This window comes from Lethenteron reissneri, chromosome 41 (genome assembly GCF_015708825.2).
Source record: "Lethenteron reissneri isolate LAM-NWPU_2019-01 chromosome 41, ASM1570882v1, whole genome shotgun sequence".
In the NCBI taxonomy this organism is placed as follows: Eukaryota; Metazoa; Chordata; class Hyperoartia; order Petromyzontiformes; family Petromyzontidae; genus Lethenteron; species Lethenteron reissneri.
Window position 1 is genome coordinate 44,428 of NC_083819.1, and position 25,971 is coordinate 70,398.

At 44.7% G+C, this 25,971-nt stretch overlaps 1 protein-coding gene across 10 annotated transcripts in view; it reads right to left on the reverse strand.

Annotated features, from left to right (window-relative positions):
* Window positions 1-21,046: 21,046 nt before the first annotated feature.
* The window catches only part of LOC133352734 (signal-induced proliferation-associated 1-like protein 1), a 159,003-nt gene continuing 154,078 nt past the window's right edge, over window positions 21,047-25,971 (reverse strand). For 9 of the 10 annotated variants that reach the window (XM_061568573.1, XM_061568570.1, XM_061568564.1 and 6 more), the window contains 2 exons: window positions 23,104-23,227; window positions 21,047-22,536 (listed from right to left, as the gene is read on the reverse strand). In XM_061568573.1, the coding sequence (XP_061424557.1) occupies window positions 22,393-22,536; window positions 23,104-23,227 (268 nt within the window). In that variant the 3' untranslated portion in view covers window positions 21,047-22,392. The remainder of the gene's footprint in view (window positions 22,537-23,103; window positions 23,228-25,971) is intronic. The other variant, XM_061568571.1, reaches the window with a different exon arrangement.

Sequence of the window (25,971 nt, forward strand, 5' to 3'; positions counted from 1 at the left end):
CATGAAGAATCGGAACTCCGAGATTTGGAATTGAGACTCCTGCTTTGGATTTAGGACTTCTTAGGGTTGCAAGTGAGATGCCTCAAATATGCCTTTAAACGCGTCTCAGCGAGATGAGTTGAATCGTATATGGCGCGACTGTCGAGTAGAGTCGAAGGGCACACACCACTTGCTTGTGTGACTTGTGGAACCGGGGTGGCTTTTGCATTGAAGTCGATGATGGGTGTGATTGTTGCCGATTTGAAGCGCACTGTTTGAGAATGCAGTGCGTTTCACTATTTCAGCACCGATGTTCACCAAATATTCAATGGTCTAAATGTATGGGACAGCTTGGGATGTCAATGCAGTAGTTTGTTATTTGAAAATCCGTAAAGAAATAAAGCATTGCAGTGCAAATCGGCCGGATAGTTTCGTTTTTACAAGCTTTCTTTTAACTCACTCTGTCTGTTGTTGTTGTCGTCGTTGTCGTATCCTCAAATCTTGTAACTCAATTTTAACCCACTTCCCAATGTGGTATCGACTGCAAACTTGGTATACTTATGTCAAACTAATGACAAATACTATATTCTATCATAATTTTTTATTTATTTTTAAACAATATTTTTTATATGTTATGTTTTGGCTTGGGTCTAATTGTCCACGGTCAACTGACATTGGCTGTAATTGGCCACGGTCCCTTACGTTTTGGAAAGCTTCAGGGCCACTTCCTGGAGTCGTGGAGTTCTGTCATTACTCGTACATTTCATAAAAGCGTGTTTAAAAAAAAGTTTTTTTTAATATTATTTTTACCGTGCTTGACGTGTTACGTGTCCCCTCTGGTGGACAAGTGCAGTATCACAAGCAATCAATTCGTAGTTGTGAGTCGCTGGTGATGTGGCGTCCTGGCGTTTGTCCGAAGTACGGTTGGCTGCAATGAAGCCGTGAAGACACCACACAGTGCCACTGCTGCTGTTATCGTGCCGAGGCACTGCAGTTGTCATACTAACCCTTAACCCTAACCCCCTGAACTTGACCCTAACCCTAATGCCTAACTCTCAACTAACCCTGAACTCTAACCCTAATCCAACCATGACCCTAACCCTTAACATCGACCTGGACCCTAACTACCTTAACCCTAACCCCCAACCACTAACTCCTAGCCCTAACCCCTAACCACTAACCCTAACCCCTAATCCTAACCCTCACCCAAACCCTTACACAATTTTGTTCATAAACGGCATAGGCTAGTATGCCAATTTGCTTTTTGGCCAAAGAAGGTATGATGATACACTATGGGGACCTCATTTGCCAGTAAAAATATGATAATTGGTTCTTTACCCTTCTATCTGGCAACAAAACTGACACCTTTTTGCAAGGAGTCATGTTTGCATAGACCGCAAGGAGTCAAACATGACTCCTTGCAAAAAGGTGTCAGTTTTGTTGCCAGATAGAAGGGTAAAGAACCAATTATCAAGGTATGATGATTTTCTTGGCAAACCTGAGGTGAAAATTTTATCGTGAAATTTTAAATTTTGTACGTAATACGTAGCATACTACAGCAAACACAATGGAGGAATGCACTTTTTGTTAAAAAATAAAGCTATGGAAATTTGGCTCATTTTGGCAAAAAAACTGTATAAGTTAGTATGCTGATTTTCTTTTTGAGACGTGAAAATGTAATCGTGAAATGTCTCACTTTTAATGTAATATATAGCATACTAATGCTAAACAAAAAGGAGGAATTCACTTTTTCTTGGAAAATTAAGATGTGAAAATTTGGCTCATTTTAGCAAATAAACTGCATAGGTTAGTATGCTGATATCTTTTAGAGATGTGAAAATGCAATCGTTAAATTTCTCACTTTTAATGTAATATATAGCATACTACGGCTAAATACAAAAGAGGAATGAACTTTTGTTGAAAAATAAAGATGTAAACATTTTGCTAATTTTGGCTAAAACGACATAGGTTAGCATGCTTATTTTTTATGGACGTGAAAATTGCATAGTGAAATTTCTGACTTTTAATTAAACATATGGCATACTAAGGCTGACCCAACCGAATTTGTTGAAAAATAAAGCTGTGGAAATTTGGCTTATTTTGGCTAAAAACGGCATAAGTTTGTATGCCAATTTTAATATTTACTTGAACATTTCATCGTGTAATGTCTGACTTTTAATCTACATATATCATACTAACCCTATCCCAAAACCCTAACCCCCTGACCCTAACCCTTAACCGCTAACCCTAAACAAACCCAAACCCAACCCTCTTTTGTATTGACAAATTGTCAACTTTGCACCTTAACGTTTGTTCTGAAATATATTTCGGGAAATGATTGCGGGGGGGGGGGGGGGGTTGACAATCACTGTCAGATTACACAAAATAAACGAAATCGATCGTAGGGAAGTATATTTGAAAAAACCTCGCAAAAACTCAATATTCAGAGCACGGACTCGCCTGAATTACATACAGGCTGCCGATAATCACCACGCAGGCCGCAATCTAAACACGTGTTGACGCACGATTTAAAACTTCATCCCTCTTGGGAACGTGTTACAGCCTCCTCCTCGCCTCGTTACAATGAAAAACAATGTGAGGATTTTGCACTTAAATAGCTTTAATGTTACACTTAAAAAAGCGACGGTCTACGAGTCTAGGCTATTACTAACTCTAAACACAAGACAGGCCTCGTAACTGTGTTTGACAAAAAAATTCCACTGAATGAGCTGGCAACTCACCTTGAGGAGGTGGAATCCACCTTGACGAGCTGCTAAGCCATATGGTCGAGCTGGTGATCCACCTTGAGGAGCTGCTAAGCCACATGGAGCAGCTGTGATCGGTAGTTGAAGACGAATTCAACGACGCCACAAGAACCACGCGTCCTCCACACGGTGACCAGCCAAGATGGCGCCCTGCGTGGGGAATCCCCGCCCCGCCCCGCCCCGCCCCGCCCCGCCCCGCCCCGCCCCGCCCCGCCCCGCCCCGCCCCGCCCCGCCCCGCCCCGCCCCGCCCCGCCCCGCCCCTGCCTACGACGCTCCCCGCCCTCAACCTCCCCCCACGTTACGCCTCGCTCCGCACGCGCCTTCCCATCAATCATCCTCTAGCCGCCTGTCACGACTCTCGTTCACCACCTGCCCTCTATTGCTCGCTGCGCCCTCTACAGTGCCACTTCCTTAATTATCTCTTCCCCTTTCTAATTTCTCTCAGCACCTGTGTTCTTCACATAAAAAAAATAGTAACTCCATGTAACGTGTATTTTTTTATTCAATCTCCGACACTTCCATGTGTAGTATTCTTGAATGAGACCGACACTTCGTAGAGGCCACACGCTTTTATTCCGATAACACTAGTCCTCAGGACTCACTGGGGGAACAGTCCCACACACACAACCTAGGGAGGTACAGCCTCCGGCTCTATTCTCATTTCTCTCCTTCCCTAGCCTCCAGCTACTCTGTTACTCTCTTCCCTAGCCTACAGCTACTCAGCTACTCTCTTCCCTAGCCTACAGCTACTCAGCTACTCTCTTCCCTAGCCTACAGCTACTCAGCCCACTCAGTTCTAGCGGGGCAGCATCCTTGAGGCTTGGGGGTCCAGGATCTCCGGCTCTCCTCCTTCAGCTTCTCCTCCGATCGACCCCTCCGCTCTCCGGGAGCCGTCTTATATATCCCCTCTCTCTGAGGGGCGGGGGTGTCTCGGGCCCTGGCTCTCGCCAGCCCCCTCCCCTCAGAGCCGTTCCAACCACCTCTCGTCCCTGTCAATCCGGGCCGGTCCAGACCGGTACGTACCTCTCCCCTAGCTTGTGTGACCTGTGTCAACCTTGGTGTCAACCTTGACCACCACACATGTATGAAAATGAAAGTATGTTCCAAATACAAATCCACACCGTGAAAGCAATCGCCACTAAACTTGTCTGGTATTCAATTCGTGGTTACGTCTGCCATCTTGGTGGACATGTGCAGTACAGGCCAACACAGTTCGCCAGCAGTTGCCGCTGTCAGGCGTCATCCCGCGCGTTCCCGCAGTTGTGAGTCGCTGCTGCTACTGCGGCATCCTGGCGTTAGTCCCAAGCGGGTTGGCTGCGATGAAGCCGTGAAGACGCCGCACAGCGCCACTGCTGCTGTCACCGCGCCAGGCACTGCAGTTGTACCACGTGACCACACGGTGGCGCTACAGCACCATGTTGGTTAAGGTATTTCAGCGAGTGTCCATGTTGGTTAGGTCATTTAGCGAGTGTCCATGTTGGTTAGGTTATTTAGCGAGTGTCCATGTTGGTTAGGTTATTTAGCGAGTGTCCATGTTGGTTAGGTTATTTAGCGAGTGTCCATGATGGTTTGGTTACTTAGTGAGTGTCCATGTTGGTTAGGTTATTTAGCGAGTGTCCATGTTGGTTAGGTTATTTAGCGAGTGTCCATGTTGGTTAGGTTATTTAGCGAGTGTCCATGTTGGTTAGATCATTTAGCGAGTGTCCATGTTGGTTAGGTTATTTAGCGAGTGTCCATGTTGGTTAGGTTATTTAGCGAGTGTCCATGTTGGTTAGGTTATTTAGCGAGTGTCCATGATGGTTAGGTTACTTAGTGAGTGTCCATGTTGGTTAGGTTATTTAGCGAGTGTCCATGTTGGTTAGGTTATTTAGCGAGTGTCCATGTTGGTTAGGTTATTTAGCGAGTGTCCATGTTGGTTAGGTCATTTAGCGAGTGTCCATGTTGGTTAGGTTATTTAGCGAGTGTCCATGTTGGTTAGGTTATTTAGCGAGTGTCCATGTTGGTTAGGTTATTTAGCGAGTGTCCATGTTGGTTAGGTTATTTAGCGAGTGTCCATGTTGGTTAGATCATTTAGCGAGTGTCCATGTTGGTTAGGTTATTTAGCGAGTGTCCATGTTGGTTAGGTCATTTAGCGAGTGTCCATGTTGGTTAGGTTATTTAGCGAGTGTCCATGATGGTTAGGTTATTTAGCGAGTGTCCATGATGGTTAGGTTATTTAGCGAGTGTCCATGATGGTTAGGTTATTTAGCGAGTGTCCATGTTGGTTAAGTTATTTTAGCGAGTGTTCATGTTGGTTAGTATATTTAGCGAGTGTCCATGTTGGTGTGTATGTTGAACTTCTTTCACACCGTACATAGCCAACCATGGTCATCGGAGGTGCCGGGGAGGGACACTAAACTAAGCACGAAAAGCAGTTCTAAAGAAAATATATTTTCAACTTAGATTTTAAAAATGCGTAGCTCCAGTCACTTCTTAATCTCGGAGGGAAGAACATTCCAGATGGCTGCAGAAGTGCATCTGAAAGCGTGCAATGCAGCGACCATCTTTGTTCGATGACTTGCCAAAAGCTGCTACGAGGATGACCGGAGTTTGCGTGATGGTTGATGCTCTTTGATGATACCAGCAAGGTATTGGAGTTCACTTGTGGCCAGCGCTTTGTATGTGTAAAGTAGTCACTTGGCGGGAGACGACTTTGACGGGTAGCACACCTTTTTATTAACACCAAACTGTTACACGGGTGGCAACTGCCACATAACCCACGAGGTTCCCCTGAGCTATACCCACACGGGCTCTCACGCCCCGTAGCTTCTTGGAACACACCCGGCTGGGTTATTAGTCTCGACTCTGGGCCCACAACCTGGTTCCACACGGACCCCAGGCCCCGGGTCCCACAGCCTCGCCTCTGAGCCGCACAGGGTCCCGGCCCTTACAAGGACAGCGGGGCTAGGGGTCTCAGGGCCCTATCTCTTCAACTCCGTCTTCGATCTTCAGCTGGTAATAACTCCCCGAGTGCTCTCGCGCGTCCCCCTTTATAGTCCTCCATGCGGACGTCGCTGAGAGCACCCACCCAAGTTGACCAATCACCCAGCGCGCTGCCCACGATCCTGTTTCCCATATCGTGTCTGCGTGCATAACCACGCACCCAGCGCCGCCCCGTGATCCATCACTGTCAGCGTGCGTCAACACCCCCACACTCGATGTAGCCACGCCCGGCGCGCGCACACCCACACCTCCACCTTGTCAGCGCGCACCGCCACTACATCACCCCCTACCACATAGCTCGCAGCCGACCCGGCTGCTAATTTTTTTTTTTATTTCCCTCCCCAATTAGTGTGTGCCCCGTAACACCAACAACAATCACAACAACACAATAAGAACTCCGCCATCCGTAAGCAGAGCATATCACCGCAACAACAGAACAATATGTACAAGCGGCGAGCGACAATAATAAACGTATATACAAAAATGACTCGTGCAGCGTCCCTTCTTCTTGGTTCTTTCGGTAAAGTCACGTAGAAGGGAAGTAATAAAATAATAAAAATAAAACATAATAAAACAATTCTCACGACGTTTCGGCCACAACGCAAGCAGCCGTCCTCAGGTGAAAACCAGGTCCGTCGAGGCGACAGAGTCTGAATGAAACAGCACACGAGCTTGGAGCATATATATAAGCTGGGCGCATTGACAAAGGAATTTGCATATCAAAAGGAATTTAGCATATTTATGGGAAATGCAGGAATGTGATTAGTACTGCATATGCATGTGCATTATGCAGGATTAACAGCATCAAAGGGAGCTGCAGTTACTGCTGCTGCAGCAGTTGCTGCTGCTGCTGCAGTTTCTGCTGCTGCTGCAGTTGCTGCTGCACTTGCTGCTGCTGCTGCACTTGCTGCTGCTGCTGCACTTGCTGCTGCTGCTGCACTTGCTGCTGCTGCTGCACTTGCTGCTGCTGCTGCAGTTGCTGCCTTATCCATTTTAATATAACACTATGTATTATTCTACCCACCCTAATGTGTATCATACTGCTATATGTTTACTGTACAATTACGACACCATACATTACTCTGCACACTGCACCATGCCAGTGAGTGGAACGTGGTCTGAAAGTCACCGTAAACGTGAACACAATCAGTTAAGATCCGAAATGGTTTATTACGTCCTTCCAATGATTGCTAAGCCAGAATCCATCTTCTCGGTTGAAATTGTCTCTGTGTTTGTATATGTGGATCGCCTCATGAACGAATCTCTCATGATAGCCAGATGGCTTGCAGAGAACCTCTGTCTTGGAGAAGTCAATGTCATGTGAGCCCACTGAATTGTAACAGTGATCTGCCACGGCTGAGGTGTTTGTCCTACCGTGTTTCAGGTCTGCCTTATGTTCACGGATGCGGTCCGAGACATGTCGTTTGGTTTCTCCAATGTAACTGCTACCACAGAGGAAACTTAGTTTGTAGACGCCAGGGTACTGTATGTCTGGAACCACATCTTTTACAGACGGGACCAGATCACGGATTTTATGTACTGTGTTGAATCGGACCTGGATCTTGTGTTTAATCAGGATTTTGGAGATCTTTTTTGTGACCCCAGCAATGTAGGGTAAGGTGATGGTCTTGAAAGGCTCCTCAACAGGATCCTTCTTGATGGTTGGAGTGATGGCTTTGCAGATTGTGTAGTCGGAGTAACCATTAGCCTTAAGAGCTTGGCGTACGTGTTTGAGTTCACTGGAAATGTGTTCATGGTCGGAGATGCATTGGGCTCTATGATATAGAGTCTTGATGAGGGAATTCTTCTGGGATGGATGGTGGTGGGAATCCGGTTTTAGATAAGCATCCGTGTGGGTGGCTTTCCTGTAGACAGAGTGGCTCATTGAACCATCAGGTCTCCTTTTGATTAGGACATCCAAAAAGGGTAGCTTGCCATCATTTTCGACTTCCATGGTGAATCTGATGGCTGGGTGTATGGAATTGATGTGGTCGAGAAATTTGTCTAGAGCAGGCCGGCCATGTGGCCAGATGACAAAAGTGTCGTCTACGTACCTCTTCCATAAGGTCGGGCGTAGAGTGGCAGTCTGGATGGCGTCCGTCTCAAATTTCTCCATGAAGATGTTGGCTACAACCGGAGATAGGGGAGAGCCCATTGGGGTGCCCTCAATTTGCTTGTAGAAGGTTCCATTCCAGGTGAAGTATGTATTGGTTAAGCAGTGTCTCGCCAGGGGGGGTACCCCAGCATTCAGTCCTTGATGAACCAAGTCTTCAATGATTGCGATAGTGTCAGGCACAGGCACCTTGGTGTACAAGGAAACCACATCAAAACTGACAAGCAGGTCGTCTGGGGACATGGCAATCCCCTTGATTGTCGATACCAGGTCAGTAGAGTTTAGTACTGCAGAGGTGGTTTTTCCAGTGAAAGGCCGTAAGATTTCGGACAAAAAACGAGCCAGTTTGTAAGTGGGGGAGTTGATAGTAGAGACAATGGGACGAAGAGGTGTATCTTCTTTATGTATCTTTGGCAAGCCGTACAATCTTGGTGGCCTGGCTGCAGAAGGTTTCAACGAGAACTGTTTGGTCTGATCAATTAATGCGGTTGAAGCAGAAATGATGTTGTTGGTTTTGGAGACGAGGCTGTTGGTGGGGTCTCTTTTTTTTTTTTGAATTAGCTCAATTAAAAAAGAGGGATGACATTGTCATCCTCTCAGCCGACAAAGGCAATGCCACTGTCATCATGGACAAAATAGAATACAACAACAAAATTCAAGAACTACTCAACGATGGCAGCTATACAAAAATAAAAAGAGACCCCACCAACAGCCTCGTCTCCAAAACCAACAACACCATTTCTGCTTCAACCGCATTAATTGATCAGACCAAACAGTTCTCGTTGAAACCTTCTGCAGCCAGGCCACCAAGATTGTACGGCTTGCCAAAGATACATAAAGAAGATACACCTCTTCGTCCCATTGTCTCTACTATCAACTCCCCCACTTACAAACTGGCTCGTTTTTTGTCCGAAATCTTACGGCCTTTCACTGGAAAAACCACCTCTGCAGTACTAAACTCTACTGACCTGGTATCGACAATCAAGGGGATTGCCATGTCCCCAGACGACCTGCTTGTCAGTTTTGATGTGGTTTCCTTGTACACCAAGGTGCCTGTGCCTGACACCATCGCAATCATTGAAGACTTGGTTCATCAAGGACTGAATGCTGGGGTACCCCCCCTGGCGAGACACTGCTTAACCAATACATACTTCACCTGGAATGGAACCTTCTACAAGCAAATTGAGGGCACCCCAATGGGCTCTCCCCTATCTCCGGTTGTAGCTAACATCTTCATGGAGAAATTTGAGACGGACGCCATCCAGACTGCCACTCTACGCCCGACCTTATGGAAGAGGTACGTAGACGACACTTTTGTCATCTGGCCACATGGCCGGCCTGCTCTAGACCAATTTCTCGACCACATCAATTCCATACACCCAGCCATCAGATTCACCATGGAAGTCGAAAATGATGGCAAGCTACCCTTTTTGGATGTCCTAATCAAAAGGAGACCTGATGGTTCAATGAGCCACTCTGTCTACAGGAAAGCCACCCACACGGATGCTTATCTAAAACCGGATTCCCACCACCATCCATCCCAGAAGAATTCCCTCATCAAGACTCTATATCATAGAGCCCAATGCATCTCCGACCATGAACACATTTCCAGTGAACTCAAACACGTACGCCAAGCTCTTAAGGCTAATGGTTACTCCGACTACACAATCCGCAAAGCCATCACTCCAACCATCAAGAAGGATCCTGTTGAGGAGCCTTTCAAGACCATCACCTTACCCTACATTGCTGGGGTCACAAAAAAGATCTCCAAAATCCTGATTAAACACAAGATCCAGGTCCGATTCAACACAGTACATAAAATCCGTGATCTGGTCCCGTCTGTAAAAGATGTGGTTCCAGACATACAGTACCCTGGCGTCTACAAACTAAGTTGCCTCTGTGGTAGCAGTTACATTGGAGAAACCAAACGACATGTCTCGGACCGCATCCGTGAACATAAGGCAGACCTGAAACACGGTAGGACAAACACCTCAGCCGTGGCAGATCACTGTTACAATTCAGTGGGCTCACATGACATTGACTTCTCCAAGACAGAGGTTCTCTGCAAGCCATCTGGCTATCATGAGAGATTCGTTCATGAGGCGATCCACATATACAAACACAGAGACAATTTCAACCGAGAAGATGGATTCTGGCTTAGCAATCATTGGAAGGACGTAATAAACCATTTCGGATCTTAACTGATTGTGTTCACGTTTACGGTGACTTTCAGACCACGTTCCACTCACTGGCATGGTGCAGTGTGCAGAGTAATGTATGGTGTCGTAATTGTACAGTAAACATATAGCAGTATGATACACATTAGGGTGGGTAGAATAATACATAGTGTTATATTAAAATGGATAAGGCAGCAACTGCAGCAGCAGCAGCAAGTGCAGCAGCAGCAGCAAGTGCAGCAGCAGCAAGTGCAGCAGCAGCAACTGCAGCAGCAGCAGCAACTGCAGCAGCAGCAAAAACTGCTGCAGCAGCAGTAACTGCAGCTCCCTTTGATGCTGTTAATCCTGCATAATGCACATGCATATGCAGTACTAATCACATTCCTGCATTTCCCATAAATATGCTAAATTCCTTTTGATATGCAAATTCCTTTGTCAATGCGCCCAGCTTATATATATGCTCCAAGCTCGTGTGCTGTTTCATTCAGACTCTGTCGCCTCGACGGACCTGGTTTTCACCTGAGGACGGCTGCTTGCGTTGTGGCCGAAACGTCGTGAGAATTGTTTTATTATGTTTTATTTTTATTATTTTATTACTTCCCTTCTACGTGACTTTACCGAAAGAACCAAGAAGATGAATCCCTGCAGTCACGAAAGCTTTAAATCGAAATTTGATGGTTAGGTTGTTTAGCGAGTGTCCATGATGGTTAGGTTGTTTAACGAGTGTCCATGATGGTTAGGTTATTTAGCGAGTGTCCATGTTGGTTAGGTTATTTAGCGAGTGTCCATGTTGGTTAGGTTATTTAGCGAGTGTCCATGTTGGTTAGGTTATTTAGCGAGTGTCCATGTTGGTTAGGTTATTTAGCGAGTGTCCATGATGGTTAGGTTATTTAGCGAGTGTCCATGTTGGTTAGGTTATTTAGCGAGTGTCCATGATGGTTAGGTTATTTAGCGAGTGTCCATGATGGTTAGGTTATTTTGCGAGTGTCTATGTTGGTTAGGTTATTTAGCGAGTGTACATGTTGGTTAGGTTATTTAGCGAGTGTCCATGATGGATAGGTTATTTAGCGTGTGTCCATGTTTGTGTGTATGTTGAACTTCTTTCACACCGTACAGAGGCAACCATGCTCATCGGAGGTGCGGGGGAAGGACAACAAACTCAGCACAAAAAACAGTTCTAAAGAAAATGTATTTTCAATCTGGATTTTTTAAATGCGTAGCTCCAGTGACTTACTAATATTGGAAGGAAAACATTCCAGACGGCTGCAGAAGTGCATCTGAAAGCGTGCAATGCAGCGACCGTCTTTATTCGATGACTAGCCAAAAGCTGCAGCGAGGATGACCAGAGTTTGCGTGATGGTTTATGCTCTTTGATGATGACAGCAAGGTATTGTGGTTCATTTGTGGCAAGTGCTTTGTCTGCAATGAGTGCAACCTTTCGATTTAAAGCTTTCGTGACTGCAGGGATTCATCTTCTTGGTTCTTTCGGTAAAGTCACGTAGAAGGGAAGTAATAAAATAAAAAAAATAAAACATAATAAAATAAAATAATATAATAATTATTTTATTTAATTTTTTATTTTATTATGTTTTATTTTTATTATTTTATTACTTCCCTTCTACGTGACTTTACCGAAAGAACCAAGAAGATGAGTGCAACCTTATAACGTATGAGTTCGGCAACAGGAAGTCAATGCAGACCGGTGAGCACTGGACAGACATGGTCGGATTTTTCAGTACCTGTCATGACGCCTGCCAAAGAATTTTGTACTCACTGCAGCTTGGTAATGTTTTTGCCAGATGCGCCAGAGAGTAGTGAGTCGGAATAATCGAGCCCTAACCCTAACCCCTAACCCCCACTCCAGCCGTGGAGCAAAACACCTGGCGTGAGGCAGAACATCTAATACATAGCATACTGAGGCTAAATACAATGGAGGAATCAACTTTTGTCGAGAAATAAAGCTGTGAAAGTTGGCATATTTTGGCCAAAAGCGGCACAGTATTCCGATTAACTTTTTTATACTCGAAAATTTCATGGATGAAATGCCCCCATTTTTTACGTAATATATAGGATACTAAGACTAAACACAACCAAGGAATTCACTTTTTGTTGAAAAATAAAGCAAGGAAAATTGGGCCAATTTGCCATAACACGGCATACTGTAGGTTAGTATGCCAATTTGTATAAAGGTGTCAGTTTTGGTGCCAGATAAAAGAGTAAAAACCTATTACTATATGCCAATTTGCTTTTTTTTACTTCAAAATTTCATGGTGAAATTTCCCACTTTCAATGCAATATATAGGATACTCAGGCTAAACACAAACGAGGAATTAACTTTTTCTTGGAAAATAAAGCTGAAAAAATTTGGTCAATTTTGGCCAAAAACGCCATAGGTTAGTATGTCGATTTGTTTTGTGGGACATAAACATTTTAATAGTAAAATTTTCCACTTTTAATTTAATACAATGCATACTAAGCGTAACTACAATGGACGGATGAACTTTTTATTGAAAAATAAATCTGTGAAAATTTGGCTTATTTTGGATAAAACCAGCCTAGGTAAGAATGACAATTTGCTTCTTTTTACTTGAAAATTTAATGGTGAAATTTTCCACTTTTTTACATAATATATAGCATACGAAAGCTAAACACAACCGAGGAATGCACTTTTGTTAAAAAAAAAAGCTGTAAAAAGTGAGCCATTTTTTACAACGGCATAGGTTAGTATGTAGATTTTCTGTTTGGGACATGAACATTTTATAGTGATATTTCCCACTTTTAAGCATACTGAGGCTAAATACAATGGAGGAATCAACTTTTGTCGAAACTAACTACCCTAACCCCTTCTCCTTAACCTGTAACCGTAACCCCTAACCCCTAAACCTAACCCCTAACAGCTAATCCTAACCCTAATCCCTAACCCCTAACCCATTGGTGGGCAAACTTTTTCCCTCGTGACAGAGGGGCCGGGCCAGGAACAGATGGATGGAGTGTTCGTGTGAACTAATATAAATGACATGTAAAAATCATTACATGAAAGGATTTGGGCCTTTAACAGATAGCAAAGCATTTATTTGCAAGGAAATTTAACAAATTGCACGAACATGAACAATACAAAAACATGTCATAACGTGACTGATGAAACATCATGAAAACATCTGACGCCTGCGCCCAAACCAATTACCTCACTTGAACTTCTTTATTATCTACATTAACAGGTTAGAGCAGCCACGCAGGCTGTGTGTCGGAGATTTGGCTCCAACCTCGCTGCAGCAACAGATCATCACTTTCAGTTTCAGTGGGAACAGTGTTGTTGATCTCCCATTTTTGCCAGTGCATCCAAGTCTGGAGTTATTTTGGTTGTGGCAATTCTCAGGATAGATCTGAGGTGCTGATCCGTTAACTTTGATCTGTGACGGGCTTTGTTGGCGTTCATGACGCTGAATGTCTGCTCACACACATAAGTCGAGCCAAACAAAGTCAGTATCTTCTGTGCAGTCCTCCGGAGGTTTGGAAACGTGGCTCTGTTAAGTGAAACATAAAAGTCATTCAGTTTAACAGAGTTGAACTTCTCCTTTAGGACGGAGTCAGACTGAAGATCTATCAGTTCCAACTGCAGCTCCTGTGGTGCTGTTTCAGGGTCTTGTGACAGGAGACAGGACACCAGCTGAAGTGACTGTTCAATGTTTTCGAAATCAGACAACCTACGGCAGAATTCTCCGTGCAGGTCCTCAAGCGATTTGCTGTATTTTTTTGCGTTTCGCGGTGCCTCTTCCTGCATGGCAAGTGTGGGGAAATGAGCGAAAGATTTGTTCGCAATTTGTCCGGATAACAAAGTGAGCTTGGATTTGAAGGCTTTTACATGTTTGTACATGTCGTGAACAAACTGATCTTTCCCCTGCAGTTTCACATTCAGCTCATTCATGTGTGAAAATATGTCCAGAGCAAACGCAAAGTCACTAAGCCAGTTCTTGTCGCTTAGCTCAGGGAATTCGTCAGATTTCCCCATCAACTAAAAAAATGCGATGATATCCTCTTTCAGCTCCCACACTCGTTGCAACACTTTCCCCAAACTTAACCAGCGGACACGAGTGGTACAGGAAGTCCTGATGATCCGCATCAGTTTCCTCCAGGAACGTAATAAACTGACGGTGCTGAAGTCCCCTTGCTCGTATAAAGTTCACAAGTTTTACGACTGGATTCACGACATGATTAAGCTGCAATACAAACTTACACAGGGATTCCTGATGGATGGTGCAGTGAAGGAAAATAAGATCCTGGACAGGGTTTTCCTCTTTCACTTTATCCTGGATTCTTTTCAGCAGCCCAACATTTTTTCCAGTTAAATTTGGCGATCCATCCGTTGTGACATTGACAAGTTTACTCCGAGGTAGCGTCATTCTTTCGATGACAGCAGATACCTGGTTATACAAGTCCTCTCCCCGCGTTGTTCTTTTCAGGGACTTCAAGGTCAAAAACTCCTCTGTTATCGCAAAACTGTCGTCAATGCCTCGGATAAAAATGAGGAGATGAGCAGTGTATTTTACGTCTGTACTTTCATCCAGTGCTAGTGAATATAATTCAAAAGAATCAGACTTTTTGTTTAATTGACTGGCTATATTGTTATCAATCAGTTCCACATGGCGAGTCACAGTCCTGCGTGATAAACTGACTTTTTCAAATTTGCTTTTGATCTCTGGACACAAGATGTCTGCTGTCTGTACCATGTATTATTTTACAAACTTGCCTTCAGACAAAGTGGTAATGAGTGATAATGTTGGTGAGAATAACTTTTTAAAGAAAATTTAAATCGAAGTGAAGAAGGAAATTATTGAAAAGTTTGTATAATTAATGATTTTTCAACCTTTAATAATGTTTTCTGTGCTTAAAACTCTTTAAAAAACTGTGAGGTCTAGAACGGACTCGTGAAATTCGGAGAGAACTCGGAGTTACGTTTGTTTTGTTTTGTTCAATTACACAAAGTGCGCCATCTAATGGGGAAATGGGGGCATTACAGGAGGAAGGTAAAATTTAATGTAATAATAATATTTGGACAAGTTTGGCGGGCCGGATTAAAAAGCCCAACGGGCTGTATACGGCCCGCGGGTCGTACTTTGTCCATGTCTGCTCTAACCCTAACCCGTAACCCTTAACCCCTAACCCTAACCATGAAAACCCTAACCCTAAAAACCCTAACCCCTAATCCCTAACCCTCTAACCCTTAACTCTAAACCCTAACCCTAAACCCTAATCCCTAACCCTAACTCTAACCCCTAACCCCTAAAATCCTAAACCCCAACCCCCAACCCTAACTCCTAACCCTAATAACCCTAAAACCCTAACCCTAATAACCCTAACTCTTAACCCTAACCCCTAACCCTAATCCCTAACCCCTAACCCTAAATCTAACCCTAAACCTTAACTCTAACACCTAACCCTAACACCCTAAAACCTTAACCCCAAACCCCAACCCCCAACCCTAACCCCTAACCCCAACCCTAATAACCCTAACCCTAATAACCCCAACCCTAAAAACCCTAACCCTAATAACCATAACCCTAATAACCCTAACCCTTAACCCTAATCCCTAACCCCCAATCCTAACCCCAACCCTAACCCTTAACCCTAACCCCAACCCCTAACCCTAAAACCCTAACCCTAAAAACCCTAACCCTAAAAACCCTAACACCCTAACCCTAAACCCCTAACCCTAAAACGAACCCTAAAACGAACCCTAAAATCCTAACCCGAACCCTAGCCCTAAAACCTTAACCCTAAAACTCTAACCCTAAAACCCTAACCCTAAAACCCTAACCCTAAAACCCTACCCTAAAACCCTAACCCTAAAACCCTAACACCCTAACCCCTAACTCCAACCCTAACCCTAACCCCTAACCCTAACCCCTAACACCCTAAAACTCTAACCCCTAAACCATCACCCCAACCCCAACCCCTAAACCCTAACCCCTAATCCTTAACCCTAACCCCTAACCCTAATCCCAACCCCTAACTCTAACCCCTAAACCCCAACCCCCAAACCCTAACCCCCAAACCCTAACCCCTAACCCTAATAACCCTAACCCTAACCCTAATAACCCTAACCCTTACCCTTAATCCCTAACCCTAACCCCTAACCATAACACCCAACCCCTAACCCCAAACCCTAACCCCAACCCCTAACCCCTAACCCTAACCCGAATAACCCTAATAACCCTAACCCTAATAACCCTAATAACCATAACCCTAATAACCCTAACCCTTAACCCTAATCCCTAACCATAATACCTAACCCTAACCCCTAATCCTAACCCCAACCCTAACCCTAACCCCTACCCCTTAACCCTAACCCCTAACCCTAAAACCCTAACCCTAAAACCCTAACCCTAACACTCTAACCCTAAAACCCTAAACCTAAAACCCTAACCCTAAAACTCTAACCCTAACCCTAAAACTCTAACCCTAAAACCCTAACCCTAAAACCCTAACCCTAAAAACCCTAACCCTAAAGCCCTAACACCCTAACCCTAAAACCCTAACTCTAAAACCCTAACCCTAAAACCCTAAAACCATAACCCTAAAATCCTAACCCTAAAACCCTAACCCTAAAACCCTAACCCCCTAACCCTAAAACCATAACCCTAAAACCCTAACCCTAAAACCCTAACCCTAAACTGTAACCCCTAACCCTAACCCGAACCCCTAACCCTACCTAACCCTTTGTTAAATAAAAACCATCAACACCCACGATTGATCGATCATGGCTGTTGATGGTTATGAAGAACACTCCATCAGTTATTATTTTTGACAAATTTATAACCTAGAGCCAGTGACATTATTTAGGGTAATATTTGGTATGTAGATCCAGTTACTAATGGTTTGGATACAACTAAAGGGAAGCCTATCCTCCAGTGTGTAAAATTACTCTCTCGCCAAATGGCTCGGTCTCACCCGTTGCTCACCAAACACTCGGCACCCAAGAACCACCTGCAACGCACTCAGATGACACATCTGGTGTCAGGTGAGGACGTGGCATTCACCATGCTACTTACACTCACTAGATGAAAACCACTCGCCCACTCACCTGATTCTCACCTCTCACCACACACTCATCTGACACTCAATCAGACAAACTCGGCATGCCCATATGACTGACAAATTTATTCTGTAGCCAGGGCTTCACTGGATAGGCGATGTCATTCGGTCATCTTACCTATAAAAGTAAGTCTGTCCGTCTGTATGTCTCTCTGTCTGCGCATGCCTATCCTTGCAACGCTTTTAACTGACAAACTATTGGTTTACGATAACACGCAATTTTTTTTCCCCTTGGTCAAATGTATACTAATAAAATCTTACTTCATAATATTGCAGTGAAATCGCGGGATGTCACTGTGCAGTGCCGGCCTGAGAGAGGCACGGCGTGTGGTGTAACGACATAGCGGACACCACAATGGTGTGGGTGTAGTACCGGCCCTATAGGGGACCGGTGAGCGCTGATTGATAGCGCTAGATGGCACCATGCTTGGTGTGCAGTGCCAGCCCTACAGAACAGGGTATGGGAGTGCCGGCCGTAGGAATGAGGTTACTAAAAGGACATGGCACTCTGGTTGACTCGAGAGGACACGTGACCAGTTAAGTCTAATAGGGGCCCAAGTAGGGGCTAAGGGTGGTCACGTGGTTAGCATCCAGAACCTTCCCGAGGATTCTGGAAAGTGGTCGTGGCCAAGGTGTAGAGGGAATGGCTCTGACTGACGGCCACGTAGTTTGACGCGGGGCCGCTCACCATCATGAAGGTTCTTAAGGATCATGAGCTAAGTTTGAGGGACTCCGAAAGCATGAAGAACAACCCAGAGGCCAGGCCTACTGATGGTATCATAGGCCTTGAGCAGGTCAATAAAGCACATACATTCACTCACACGCACACATGGACCTACAGACACGCAAAGAAATGGACTTACACTGACTGACATGGAGCCATGCACACAAAGCACCTAACACAGACGCCCATGGACTGACACACACACACATATGGACTCACACACACATAGACATGCACTTTAGATACACACACATGGAGTTACACACACATATCGACGTACACACATACAGCGATTCACACACACACACATTGACTCACACACAGACATACATGGACTCACACACACATTGACGTAAACACGTGTACTTACACACACCCATATCGACTAAGACACACACACATGGACTTACACACATATACATAGACTTGCACACACATTGCTCTACACACACATACGGACTGTGACACACAGACATCTACTTTAGATACAGACACATGGATTAACACACATCGACTCACACACACGCATTGACTTACACACACACATCGAGTGAGACACACACGTATGGACTTACACACACGTGGACTAACACACACACACTGCGACTGATACACACACAAATGGACTGACACACACACACAAACACTTGTACATACACACACACACGGTGCGTTGTCCGTTTGAAAAAGACAGACACACACATGGACTTACACACAGACATGGACCCACACACATAGAAACCCATCGACTTACATGCACACAAACACATGGACTCACACACACAGACATCGACTTTAGGCACACGCATGTAGTTTCTGCACACGAACATTACAATAGTAACACAGTATTAGGCAACTTATTAGTTTCATAATAGTGTAGTGTTGTAAGGACGGACTTCTAAACGTCTTTTATGGCACACACCGTTTATTATCTTAATAACACAGTCCCCATCACACTAAGGGGTATATGGTCCCCTCACGCATTTCCCTCAGAAGGTACAAGCCTCCGGACCCTGCAGGCTATCTAATCTCCCTGCTCTCCCAGCATCCTCTGGTTGGACCTAGGGGATCTCTCCCCGACCACTGGTTACTCTGAGCCCGAGCCCTGATAAGGGCTGGAGGGCTTGGTCCAGGGTCATAGACGTCTTCGGCCGACTTGGGTCTTGGTGTAGCAGAACCCCTCCAGAGCTCTCAGCGCTCTGGCTTTTATACCTGTTCGTGGCCGGGTTGTCCAATCCCCGGCCACCTTGTGATACCCTCTGATTGGTCCTTCCCAATCTGGGTTTGGATCCTACCTCACCCCATTTGACTGAGCGGGAAAACCTTGTTTACGATCTGCTGTCACAGTTTGCGAACAGCGAGTAGTTAACACCACTACAATAGTAATGAAGCAGAGTTATGTGCACACAAACATTATCATAATATTTGTAAACTTATTTGTTTAATGATAGTAAACAATAAACCTGAGTTGTTAGCGAAAGATGCAATAAAATTGTACTTTACATTGGCGTGGTGACGCCTCGTCCCGTGCAGAGTCTGCGGCCTCGCCTAGATTGGCAAGCCACAGGAGGTGAGACGTTGCCAGGCTGCTGGCTGGGCCGCTACCCCCCCCACCATCCCCCCGCCCGAGGCAGAATAATACTATGCAAGTGCTTAAATAATAATAAATTAATATCTAAGGACTTTATATCAGTAACTGCACGCATTGGGATGGGGGGGGGGGAAGAGGACATCTCACTGTGAAGAGAAATCGGCAGCGTGATGTGTATATCTATTCCATGTTAAACGCGTAAAATAAAATGTCCCCCATGAGCTGGAGGCAACGCGCATCACTTGGCAGGGTCCGCCCCCCCCCCCCGGCAATTGTCGTGAGTTGGTACGGTCGATGTCGCGCAATAAGTAAATAATTAAAATAAGAATGCCACTAATTTGTTAATTAAACGACTTACGGACGTGAAAACGGAATAGCCTATTCCCACCGCGGGGCTTAGGGCGTGCCGGCTGGCAAGTTATTTCAGTCTTAAACCCCAACATCCGAGAGGCAAATCCTCCGCAAGCTCGAGCGCGCGGAGACTTTTATATATAAGATTTTTTTTGCAACGTGTGCTATGAATGGCACACGATCTACATTTGTTGTCAGAAGTTACACAATCATTGTGGAAGGGATCTGCGAGTCACCCTCACGCACCACGCAGATATGAAATCTCCGCACGCAATATAACACGCACCAATCACACGCACAGGAATACACAAGACAGGGTCAAGGGTTAAAGGGCACTGACGTCACCCCGACCAGGCGTGCGAGACGAGGATGTGTATTGGGAACGAGGGCGGAGATGGTGGGGTTAAAAGGAGCTGTGAGACGCGTGTTTGGGGTTGTTTTTGGAACGAGTGGGTTGACGGATAAAGAAGTGCTTCTCTTCAATTGTTTGGACATGGATTAAAGAAGTATTGTTCTGCTTCCTGTCTATTAACATTGCGCAAAATTATATTAACCTATGAGAAAATGTGGTATGTGGTAAATAGAAAACTTTGATTTGTAAATATAAGTCAATTGGAATTATGTCAAAGCTGTAGTTTTTGTATTTACTGTACTTATATTTGTACTTTATGATTGAGGGAAATTGTGCCATTTTAAAAAATACACAGTGTAGTGTATTAAAACAAGTCTTGTCAGCACACTTATGAGAATGTCTGTTTGATAGAGAAGTTAAGTGCATCGATCGAATCAGAAATGTAACCAATGGGGGTTTCTTTCAGCAAGGCGTAACGGGGGTCCACAACTGCAGCAAATGCAGCAGACGCAGGGGGTCGGCAACCTGCGGCTCTAAAGCTACATGCGGCTCTTTAAGGGGCGCTTCGTGATGTCATTTATTAAGGACCACCCCGTCTCGTATTCAGATACAATGCAGCTCTTAAAATATTGATTTTTTTTTTACCGAATTCGAAAAAAATGGCTCTTCTTATTTTGGATACAGACCCTTGCACTCACGAATAAGCTCCGTATTTCCCAGATCATAACATGCACCCCCATCTTTGGCTTTAAAATATGGGGGGGGGGGGGGATGCTTGTTATCTGGATAATACGAAACTAGTGCCCCAATGCTCTGGGCAATGGGTGGTGCACATTTTTTGGTGGCCATGAGACAGTGTTGGAAATTCCACATTCTTATGGTAGGGTCACAGTCTCTCCAAATTACAATCGCAGTTGACTTTTCACAGAGCAGAAACTTACTCTTTTTATTGATAACTAGATGGTATATACGAGCTGCCAAAAATTAACATTACAATATTGAATTTATATATATATTTTAAATGATACTTTACACATCAATAAACGAACTTACATGAAACAAATGATTGAATAAAAAAAAGTCAAACAGATCCTTTTTCATTCATAACCTAACCCTGATGGAAAAAAATGCACACCAATACATATTTGGTTTTAAACCAAAAGAAGACATAAGGACAGTACAGTATTTACAAATTACAGTAAATGAAAATGTTTTGCCAAAGACTAATTCAATCTCAAGTTCATAGAATCACGTACTCAACAGAGCTATAATACAGATCCTAGAGGTAACGTTCTGAAGCATCTCACAAAATCCGGCCACCATTGCCTCATTTGGTCAATTTATAGGTTAATGATGCTGGCCTCATAAAATGTACACGTGTGCACACCCGCAATTCCATTGTCCACTTAAACACAGTGCTACTTTCAACTGAATTCTCATGTTCTGATCATTCAAAACCTCTTGATTCCCCGTTACTTCAATCAGCATCTGAAGATGTTGAGTCAAGAATTAGATTTTAACTCCGAGGCTTCTTCCGATGTAGCACACAAGACGGTCAGTCAACTTTTCATATTTATTTGTGAATGATTCTTCACCACCATTATCACAACGGTGCAATGGGATTTTAAATCTTGTGCGCCACTTGAAGATCAATAATCGGAAAAATGGGGTGCTGTGAGATGATATTAAGCATTGGCTCAATCATGCATTTTCATTCCAGTTTCTCCATTGCTTGACAATAACATATCCTGGCTCATAATAGCCAAGCTCCCCCCTCATGCCATCGGGTTTCTGAAAATTGGAGATTTGGTTTCGCAATGATGTCACTTGCTGTTTTAGTCTCCACTAACCTCCGTTATCTTCGAATCACCAGCGGTTGACTTTACAACGGCTGAGAATCTGTATTTTCTACTGAAGACCGTTTTGTGCGACCATGCTATTTGATTAAGTACGTAGCACTGTTTTGTAAGTCATTAATATAGGCAATCATCTGGTCCTTTAAAGTATAATCATTCGAATTGTGTCAGTCTGCCGCTGCTAGTCTCACCCGCATTGCACTTTCTGTTTCCAGCAGATGATGATGTTACTTCCTGTCTTACATCGTCACACTTCCTGTATCGCCACCAGATATTTATTCCATACTCGCCACTGTCACTCATTCCACAATGTCTTTGCAAAGCCGTAACTTTCCGTTGCCTTTTTTTAAACGAAATAACTTCCTGTTTCTTTGGAACGAAGTCCCCTTCTGTTGCAACAGACATGACATCACTTCCTGTCGATGGTGTTGTAGAACCACTCTGTGAATTTTCGCATCTGCTGTGCAGCGACCTGCGATTCCTCCTGGAGCCGCTGGTTGTCCCGGCGCAGGTAGTGCACCTCGCTCTGCAGCACCGTCTTGAATTCCTTCTCCTGTTGGGTGGAGGGGATAACGGGACCCAGCACACGGCAACACACGAAACCCCTTTTGCACAAAGTCTTTTTTTTACTTATACAAATCCATTGATCAATTCTCTCATAGCTTTATGGATAATATAAAAAAAACACTTCAAGAAAATTACATTAAAGTTACACGCAGAAGTAAGCTAAATGCTATAATATGTTGTCAACATTGTATATTATATCAAGAGTTTGAAGTGTTAAAAGTGGAAAGAGTCGGTGTCTCCCTGACCAAACAAGCATTGGGGTACCATCTTAGATTCATGGAGGCAAAGCCTCCATGAATCCCACCTCATCAGCAGATCATGGCCTGGCAAACAAATGCTTCGAATTTGCCTTTGATCCTATTCCATAATATGTTCCTCATTAATGGCGATAGACCCAAACTGTTTTTACCACATTTCTTTCTTTAGCGGGCATCACTACTTTACTCCGTCTCGATCCGTAATCTTTTAGATATTTGAACTCTGCACACATTTCTGGCGTTGCCTCCGCCTAGACTGCGCGTCGTGATTCCGCAGATCTAAAAACCTCCCTCACCTTTTTCAGGTCGTCTTGAAGACGCTGTAGCATCACCTCCAGGTGGTCCACCTTTCCGGCCAGGGCGCCCGGCGAAATATCCGATTCCGGGGATGCGAAGCGACTCCTGTAGAACGCAAGCAAACTAAGACAAAAGATAAAGATCTCCCTATAGGCATACAGAATGTTGGGGCAAGTACTGTTAACGAGCACCATTTAGGGCTGGCACAGTGGTCAAGGGGGAAAAGCAGTGTGCAAGCAATCTGCCCACACCCGGTGCTGTGGGCAGACGGCTCGACTCGCAATCAAAAGCCCACGAGTTCACATCCCAGTCAGGGTTCTACTCCATCCATCATCTCTCAGTGGTGTATAAGAATAAGTGATACACCTGTGGGAAGCCAACACTTAGAGCCATCCCGAGGGTACAGCAAATCGGGGCGACCGCCCCGGGCCCCACGTTTTGGGGGGCCCACACTTCAATATCACGGTGTCAGATGTAATACTTCTGGTTTAGTTTGAAGGCGTCGGGGGTGGGGTCCACACGGTGGGATTTGCCCCAGGCCCCGCACCCCGCTATGGATGGCCCTGCCAAGACTGGTTGAGGTGCCACGATGGCGAGACGTTAACTACCTTGCCTGGTATACAGGAGGTTGTGGGATCGACCACAACCCTGATTATTTAGAGTTTGCATGTTCTCCCCATGGTTGCGTGGATTTTTCTCCGGGTCCTCTGGTTTTTTCCTCCACATTTAGAATCAACAAGCGTTTAGATTATTTGGCTGCGATACATTTTCACGTGATAAGCCACTTAATTGCACTATTATTTGTCATAGACAGGTCGCTTATGAAAAAGAGCTATATAGAGCTCAGTGGGCCTTACCTGGTAAAATAAAAAATAGTTAAAAGTTTAGTTTGGTTATCTAAGCCCTGTGGACACAACCGTCCCTGACTTGCATGGCAGAATTGAGCATTGCCCCACACACTCGCTCGACATTTTGAGCATGGAACAGAATAATTCATCGGAAAAGCAGTGTTGGCCCAGTTTGAAATATCTGATTACTTTGTGAGTTTTCAGGCCTTGGGGGCGAGTGGGATATCTTTCCAATTTACATGCCTCGGCAGCGCTGCATTTCCGATCGCGCTTTCATAATTAATTGCTTCCCCATGCCCCACAGCTCTGCTGTAAAAACCGATGCGGTAACGTGCTGCAACTTTTCGCATTATTTCAATGGAGCAAAGCAACAGCAGAAGCGTGAAATATGCAAATAACCATCATGGTAATATCAGTTGAAATGTTTACTCTTCAGAGTATCAGGCAGACTGCGAGACTCGTTTCCAAGACAGGCGCAGCTTTTAGAAGTTTTGCCAATTCCTGCCACGTCTCTCTCTGTGGAGCGAAACGAGCGCTTGGAGAAAACCCACATGTACAAGGAAATAGAACTCAAAACTGACACCGACTATGTCAGAACACTACTTGCTATACCGCCTCTGATTGCTACATGGTAGCACAACAAGTGGATCTGGAGCACATCCTCGCCATCGTCACCACTTCAAGAACTGGTTTCAATAATTGTGGCTGAAACTCAAGAGTCTAACCTTGACTTTCAGGGGGCCAAGGACAGTGCTGTGATTTAGCATTAACCCCATGGGCCATCTGGTCGGCTCCTGAATGGGAAGTCCAACCGCATGCTCCCTGCGTGCGTGAGGGATTTGACTGGCCGCACCTGCAAAAGCTTTGTCAATTAAACAAAGAGTTTGGGGCAATGTGCCGTTTCTCTTGAGCTAAGATGTGAATTCCTCCACGATTTAAGAGTCCTTGTCGTAAGGTTTACTTAAAGAAGCGAACAGGAGGCACCACTCACAAAACCCACGATGCGCAATGCATTACTTAGAGCACCGTGTTCTGCAGAGAATGACAATGGCAAGAGACGGAGGTAATTCCACCGTCTCTCTCAGGAATTACCAGCCGTATTAAACATTACATGCGTTATCAACATTGTATAATCGTTCCTTGGAACTTTCTGAAGGAAGAACTTCTGCCACTCGTTTACCATCATGTTATCTAATCCACATAGGGAGTGCAGCAACAACATTCTATAGTTACATTCTAATATTAAGTTTCACGGTACATGTACAGCCCTATTCAAAACGGCAGCATTTTCCTGGTAGAATGAGCATTGGGCAGTGGTAATCTGACTTAAGACGGTTTAAGCTAATTAAAAATTTGCCATTATTTGTATACTGACCACCACAAGCAGTTGTTCATTTATCACTGCTGGAGGGATGACAGGCTGAGTCTACCCCACATCGGGAGTCAAACTAGAAACTTCCTGATTGTGCAGCTCTCCAATGTGGTTTTCGGATCGTACTAGACGTTCGTCACCATGTATGCTTCGCTGCACGTGCTGGCAGCAGCTTCTTCCGGAACCGCTGATGAGCAGCTCACTTACTTTGATATAGGGTTGCTTATTGATGCTGTTGCCAGTTCTTGATGCCGACTGGCTCAGCTTTCTGGCGCAGTCGTATTCCTGATTTTAAGCATTGAGAGTGCTGCCCTCCAACCCTCCCCCACCCACCCTCTTGCTTCCCATAGCGCGAGTCACGCACATTAAACTACATTAATTGTGGGAATTACAGCGTCTATCCAAGTGAAACTTTATGCCAACAATTGCCCAAGCTCTGTGGTCCTCTATACATTAAGGTGTTATTGGCCAATTAAAAAGTGTTCACACGGCCATGGCGGACGGTATGTATATACAGTGAGGGAAAAAAGTATTTGATCCCCTGCTGATTTTGTACGTTTGCCCACTGACAAAGAAATGATCAGTCTATAATTTTAATGGTAGGTTTATTTGAACAGTGAGAGACAGAATAACAACAAAAAATCCAG